Below are 7692 nucleotides of genomic sequence, written 5' to 3'. Positions count from 1 at the left end.
AGAGGCCGAGGGAAGTACCTCATCCGACAACCAAACACGTGCAGGCGCGCACGCGCGTGTGCACGCTGGAACGCGCGCGCACGCTGGAACGCGCGCGCACACGCACGCACACACTCACACACACACACACACACACACACACACACACAGGACACTTGATTTACTCTGGCTGCAGTGCATCCGTTGGAGAGAAGCGGCAGCCATCAGCGGTAAACACTCGGGTGCTCAGTAAATATTTACCAGCAGGAAGACGAGCAAGAGGAGAGCAACATGGTGGAGGGAGCAGCGGCTGGTCAAACGTGACTTGCTGCTGCTCGATCGTCCATTCTGGACATCGCTTCCACTCGGGGAAAGCTACGTCACTCTCTTCATCAAACAAGTACCGTGGCTTACTTACCAGCAAACCCGCCTGAACAGGCAGAAGGATCCACCATGACGCAAAAGTAATGAAGGTGTTGGCAGTACCCCATAATAATTAAAAGAACATCAGGCAATTTTACTTTTTTTGTCTTTAATAATGAGTAAAAGTCCATTTTGTGTTCCAGAGATAAGGTCGTGGAGAAGAGACATCTGTATCCTGGAGAGGTAGCTCATAAGTCTCGCCATGAATGAGATGAGAACACCTGAGCCCTTTGTGGCGAGGGTTGTGCTCTACAGTCAACCCGCAAAGGCGGAGGATCGAGGGCGATGGAGTTTGGAACAACACCACCGACTGTCCATAGCGCCGGGCATCTCCATCAGCTGCAGATCCAGTGGAAGCCGTTGAGATGGGCTGGTTGAACACCAGACAGGCCGTGGCATTCCGGTCCAGTAGCAAGTCATTGCAGAGCAACAGTCTAACATTTTGGGGCGCTTCATATGTAGCCCCCTGTTGGCGGAAACCTTCATCCACCCCCCTCCGCTCACAACCTTTCTTCTAACTACGCTACAGCCGGCTTTAGGAAGAGAGAGGGGGGGGGGGGGGGGAGAGAGATCCCCAGATACTGCTTAACTGGAGTCTGCGCTGACCACACTGCAAACAATACCAGGACAAGCCGGGCTTCCCAGGGCAGCAAAGTGGAACACAAATAGTAACTTATAGAATCCCCGCCCCCACGCCCACACATACACACACACACACACACACACACACACACACACACGCACAGTGGAGAGAGAACAGAGAAGAGGAGGGAAAAACAGCAGGGCAGAGAAGAGGTGGAAATGGGTGGTGGCCAGGAACTGGAGCTCTTCCTGCCCTAATCACAACTCAGAGTATTTCCTTTCATTGTAGGAGCTGGGGACCCATTAACCAGAGAGACCCCCTACACACACATCCACACACACACACACACACACACACACACGCATGCATGCACGCAAATTCATAACAAGCCATCACGTGCACACACACAAAAACACTCTCTTAAATCCTACCACGACATATCCTTCCATGGGAATAAATCACATTTTTAGAGACATAACATCTGTTCACACGCTGAATCAAATGTTCCGTGGAGCTTCATACCACGGACACACTTCGAAACACAACTTTGCTCTCTAGCATGCATGCGCACGCACGTGCACACACACACACACACACACACACACACACACACACACCAACAGGTACGTGGCTTCTTCTTGGCACAGCGCACTGCATTGTGCGGCTCTTTGGCTCGGCACTGATAAACACTTCATTATGAAATCCTGAGGACACAGTAAATATTTGCCGAAGCTCTTATCGGCGCGCCATATCTTGGCGTGAACTCCAAGCACCACATGGTTTCTGGGTCTTTTTATTTTCTTTAATGACTTTGCAGCGGCTGATAACTTCGCAGAACGGGTCGGCGGCGGGGAAACAACAGGCCCGGGAGATGTCTTCACGTTCGCCCGGCAAACATCTGCTGGAGCGATCTGCGCCCACGAGGCTCAGCATCCTGACTGGGCTTTCAGCGTCCAAACAGTGGAAGAACCCGTCCCCCACAGCACAGGCCGCGGCAGAAAAAGGGACGACTGCAATCAGGCTTCCGCAATCAGGACCGGAGTCATATGACAATATCTCAGTGACAAGGCCACACAGGAAAGTAAACGAGGAAAAGAGCTGACCAGATTGCATTCACAACACCATTTTGCAGATTAGTTGGATTGTCAAAGGAGCGCAGTACGTTAGAACGCAGGGAGTTCCAGCTCCCAAAGTGCTCCAGGAAGGGAAAAACAAATTCTGAGCCACAGAGTCAACACTCAGACTTTCCTTGGTTGGTGGCTGGTTATTCAGAATATCACTCACCAACAAAGAAGGGAAAAAAAAAAAAAAAAAAAAAGAGAGGGAGAAGTCTCTGCTGAAAGTAGAGCAGAGCTATGACTACACAGTGTTATATAAGACGGGAAGATTGTTTAAATGTAATAGAAAAATAATAATTATATAAAAAATGAATTGTGTATTCACTTCTCAGGGTGGTTCATTAGGTCAGGGAACCAGGGAAGGCGGATCACAGCGCATGACTGAGTAAATCTTGCCCTACGAACGGAGATAGCACCCAGAGGGATGGTTGACTAAATGGTGGTGACTACCTACTATTAAAGTATCCAATTTAAAATACAAGGGTTTATCAGAGTTCAACGTTCAATTCCCTTTTGAGCCTAGTCTTTCTTTTGGAGTTATGTAATGCTACAGTCGAGGAATCGGAGAGTTTGTTGTGTCGCCGCAGTTGCTCTATGTTATTGTGAAGTAATAAACGTAGGTATTTCATAAATTCATCTCCCATACATTTGAATTATCCCTTATCTGTAAAATGTTCCATAGCTGTACGGTGATCATGGGGGAGTATGCTGGTGCCCTATGACCAACAACCATGAAATTACCTGGGATAGGGATGCAGGATGCAACACGAGCCCGCCAGCCTTCAGGCTTTTTCCACTTCTACCAGTGGAGGACGGTGAGAACTATTAACCCCTAAGAGCCCAGCACTCCAACAACTGCCTCATTTCATTCGTTGTTCTACTTTTCGGCGTTACGCTCGGCGTGGGAGAAATATTGTACTGAGACAGAGAAACCCAAGTCTGACCCCAAACAACCAATCAAGATAAGGAGACGGGAGCCGCACGGTCTCTTTCAAAATGACTTTTTATTGGGAGAACTACAAAAAAAATGTACAGTACAAAGTTAACAGTCTCACACTCAATTTGTAGTGAACTGACAACCCCCCCCTTCCCCTCCAAAAAAAAATTATATTACAACTCACGTTGTCATTTTTGTCCGTTTTGTTACATTCAAAAAGCTTTACTTCTGATAAAGTAGTCAAAAGTACATAGTGCGCATCGCCCTGTACCTACTATGTACAAACCAAACACATCTAACCCCTTCCCCCGGCACTTTAGCAAACGCTCAGAGTCAGGCTAGATTCAATCTCAACAGAAACAAAAGCAGAAGAAAACCAAAATCAAGTGTAGAGGAATGGGGACTCGGAGAGGGAAAAAAAATAATAAGGTTACCGCCGTTGCACCAGAGTGTCGCGTGAGTGGTGACAACCTACAGAATAAACAAAATCCCAAAGTAATTTTAAGAATCCAACACTACATTCAGTACAACTTGTGTAAAAAATAAAACAATGTCATGTAGGAAAATACTTTATTTGGTTAATTCTTAAGGCATGTCAAAATGGTGAACCCCATAGGCACTGAAACGGTAATACTGGGGCACAAGGGATTGCTACATTCTTAAGCACGTGGCTGGAATCACAGTGTGACCTCGTGCACAAAAACAGAAGGAAAAAATAAAAAATACTTTTTTGGTTAATTTTTTTTCTCGACTTGGGCTCTTTGTCACTGAAGTCCGATCTAAGTAAGGTTTGGACGGCCTGTACAACCACACTTTACATTCTACAGAAGATAGAGAAGGGAAAAAAAAAAAAAAAAAAAAAGAAAGGCGAAACAGTATCTAACAGGTCAGGGATCCTCGAGACACCTTCCAACGGCACTGACACGCGACCTCCGCGCAAACTTTTTAATAAACGTAAACAAGGAAACAAAATTAATGAAATAAATACATACGTTCTCTTAAATTAAGATCTTTTTACTCATTTACAATAAAAATAACCAAGTGAAGTTACAAAAACAAAAAAGAGAGCAAAAAAACAATGTATGTGTATATATATATATATATATATGTATGTATATATATATATTACTGTGAAAGGAACATACACTCCACTTTATGCAGATTAATAATGGCGATCATAATTTAAACATAAAAGAATATAGATCTATTGCTTCATCATACTTGATAAATACAGTATGGACACAAATTACCAATGTAGCCTATACTTTTCACAAGATAATAAATAAGTTAAATAGTCCATAGCCAGTTATGCACCGCTATGTAATCACTCAAAAACAGCTAAAAAAAATAGATATATTCAACCATCAACAGTGATTTCCCCAAAACAAACCAAACTCAAAGAATGCTTTCTAACCGAGCAACAAACTATACTAACCAAACCAACCACTGGGTGGCGCTGTGAGACAATGCAGTTCTGGAATGGGAATTGAAGCTTTCAGGAAAAAAACAAAATAGAGAAAAAAAAGAAAAATAAAGAAAGAAAACACAAGATAAATCATGACTTCAAAAAAAAAAAAAGGTTAACTTTGTGTCAAGGCATATTCTTGGCAGGATGGAGGAAATCTGAAGGCGCTCAGTCTCTGCATGTCAAGTCATGTTACACGTCTATCCAAGGAAAGTGTGTCTTGCCTGATAGAGCAAGTGGGGGCCGTGGGTTACTCACAGCCCTTGGGCAAGGCACTGATGGAATGCCTTCTGTTGTCTAGCTACTTTATACAGCTATCACATTACATACACGAGGAAAAAGAGAGAGAAAAACTAGAAAAAAAAAAAAAAAAAACTAATGCCAGGTCAAGAATGCTTTTCTACAGAAAAGAATTGCGAGGAGAAAGAAAACGAGAAAATAAATGCCATGTGACAAAAAAGAAATGAGATTGGTGTCAGAATTGTAAAAAAAAAAAAACTAAAAAAGAACGAAAAGGCAAGACTTCTGACTTATCTCTGCACTCTAAGAAAGTGTTTAAATTAAAAAGTTGGAGACCCTGACTGTATTCTGACATCTGACTCCCCCCCCCCCACTCCTCCCCCAGAGCTCTAACTTTTCCCTCACATGGCAATACTTGTTCCTCGTGAATCCCAAATTCTCTTCCATACTTTTCATCCATCGGATACAACTTGGAAAAAAAAAAAAACAAGTAAACCCCAAATTAAAAAAAAAAACAAGATGATCTAGTCATCTGAAATCGACAGCCTGCTGAAGATTGGCAACCGTCTCCCAGCATCCAGACTGGGGGACTCGGACCCGCTCAAGCTCCCGGAGGAGCTGAGCGAGCCGCTGGCGTAGCTCTCCCGGTCGGAGAGCGAGTCCGGCGGGCTGGGAGGGGGCTCGAACACCGGCGACTCGTTGAGGCGGCGCAGCGCCTGCAAGTGGCTCATGTTGAAGGGGGGCGACGGGGGGCACATGTGGCCCTGGAGGTTCCCGTAGCAGGCGGCGTTGGTGGCGGAGTGGTTGGTGTAGCCGTTGGGGGCGTGCACGGCCAGGGGGGCCAGCAAGGCCTTCAGGTCCTGCCCCGGGAAGGAGAAGGCGCTGTGGACGCACGACAGCGCGTCCTCGTAGAAGCTGGGCGAGCAGGAGGAGGTGGACGCGGCGGAGGAAGAGGAGGAGCAGGAGGGCGGCGGAGGGGTGCGGGACGTGGGGCTCTCCATCAGCGGGGAGTCCAGGCCGTGGTGGCTGGAGAACCCGGAGAAACTCAGGCTGTGGTGGAGCTTTGGTCTGTCTCTCTGGCCGCCGAAGCCGGGCTGCAGTGCCTCCCTCTGGGCGTAGGCGGAGCGGGGCTCGGCCGCCGTGTTGGCGTTGGCCGGGGCGGGTCTCCGCTCGTCCGCGTTATGGATGAAGTGGCAGCGCGGCCCGTACGGACAGAAGCCGATGGTGTGGAAGGTGCGGCACGGCTCCGTCTTGTACTTCGGGTGGCGGGACAGGCTCCGCAGCTCGTGGTAGCCGTGCGCGAACTGGCACTTCTCCCCGTACTTGCACGCCCCGTTCTCCTCGAAGGGCCGGCACAGCTCCGTCTTGTAGCGGGTGGAGTTGATCTGGGACGCGGCTTTCTGCTGCAGCAGCTGCAGCTGCGCCGACTCGCTGAACGCGCGGTCGCGGAACTTGTTCTCCTTGTTCATGGAGGACGTGGAGCCGGGGGGGCTCTCCTTCAGGCCCGCGTAGGAGCCCACCGAGTACCGGTTGCCGTTGCTCAGGGAGTCCGCGTTGCTTGCAGAGTTCCTGCGGAAAAATCCCGGCGCGAAAGAGCTGTTGCTGGCGCTCGTCGGAGTGACCGGAGCCCCCACGGCCTTGTTGTCCAGCATGCTGTTGATGTGGAGCGCGTTCATGTTCAGGCTTTTATCTTGCTGCTGGACAGAAGGAGAGAGGGAAGGTTAGTACATGAGTGGAGGCACCGAGCACAACCTCCCGCGGCTCCGCGGATCAACAGGTTGCCCGACGCTCTGGGGGAATTAGAACAATATAAAAAAATAAAAATAAAATAAACACGCGTCCAAGCGATCGCGCGGAGCCCGCCCCGTGTAAACACTGCGTGGGTCACACATTCACCTTGTAGAGCATGTCGATGTCGTAGAAAGTGGACAGGATGGTTGCAGACATCTCTCTTCCAGAAGTTTGGAGTCGCACCCCTTCTCTCATGGAGGACCGACCTGGATCCCTGGACGCGCAGAGCGACGGGCGTGGATTGGGCCACGGCTGGTTGAGGTCTCACTTTATGTTTAAAAAAAAAAAAAAAGGGGGAGAAAAAGATCTTTATGTGCAAGTCCAGTGCGGGTGTTGAGCGGAGACGGGTGGGGAGGGCTGTCTCTCGCTCTCTGGGGTTGTTGTGGTTATTTTCAGTCTGTTTTGTCCCGTGTGGTAGCGCTGCGCCACAGAGCCTCGCTGTGCGCTCCGCTCGGTGCGCTCCCATTTAAATGCCCCGTGGAGGTGGGGGGTGGGGGGGGGGTGGAGGAGGGGGAGGGCCATTCTCAAGCCGGAGCTCACTCTTTCTACAGCCACGCCACCTCCCCAAAGTCTTCCATTCACTGCCGCGGGCCGCCTATTTTTACACCACGCCTTGAAACCCAACGCCGGCTCCGTCCACCGCTCCATTTCCAAGTTGCGTGGACGCCTCCACGCCCCCTTCCGTGGATCCGTCCAGACCACAAGTATGAGGAGAGGACAGGGAGAGTGCAGGACACTTTTAGATTCCGCTGGTTGCATAATCCACTTCCACAGTGAAACACTGACCTATTCCAGTCCACTACGCGTGGAAAGAAGATCAGATCTCACGACCCACATCTCGACCGGTTTCTAAATAAAAGTGAGCGCCACATTCTAATGTATGAAATTGCACCTGACGGGGCTTGGTGGTGGGGGGGGGGGGGGGGGGGGCTTGGTGGGGGTACTGTTGACGAAGCAACGTGGGGAGTGGGTCGCATATAAACACACAAACTGACGCGGACACGTCGGTCGCGCGGTTCAAATCATTCGCAGCCACTCACAGGTTCCCCGCAGCTCCTCGTGGCATTTCAAAGCAGCGCCATGAAGGAATGTGGCGTCCCTCTTTAAAGCAGCAGAGCAACACTGCCCCCTTCAGGACGGACTGCGGAGCTAGGCG

The 7692-nt window shown here is 49.3% G+C and overlaps 1 protein-coding gene across 2 annotated transcripts; it reads right to left on the bottom strand.

Annotated features, from left to right (window-relative positions):
• Nucleotides 1-5208: 5208 nt before the first annotated feature.
• zfp36l2 (zinc finger protein 36, C3H type-like 2) lies at nucleotides 5209-6922 on the bottom strand. Of its 2 annotated transcripts, none has more exons than XM_080016304.1 (2): nucleotides 6642-6922; nucleotides 5209-6442 (listed from the first exon to the last, which is right to left on the bottom strand). In XM_080016304.1, the coding sequence occupies exons 1-2, from the start codon at nucleotides 6729-6731 to the stop codon at nucleotides 5270-5272; spliced, it is 1263 nt and encodes a 420-aa protein (XP_079872430.1). In that variant the 5' UTR covers nucleotides 6732-6922; the 3' UTR covers nucleotides 5209-5269. The 2 variants fall into 2 exon arrangements, with proteins under 2 accessions (XP_079872430.1, XP_079872431.1); XM_080016305.1 differs by having other exon boundaries at nucleotides 5209-6439.
• Nucleotides 6923-7692: the final 770 nt, after the last annotated feature.

This window comes from Zeus faber, assembly GCF_960531495.2.
Source record: "Zeus faber genome assembly, chromosome: 16".
Classification (NCBI taxonomy): domain Eukaryota; kingdom Metazoa; phylum Chordata; class Actinopteri; order Zeiformes; family Zeidae; genus Zeus; species Zeus faber.
The sequence above is the reverse complement of the archived record's forward strand: the minus strand, read 5'-3'. Positions and strand labels throughout refer to the sequence as shown.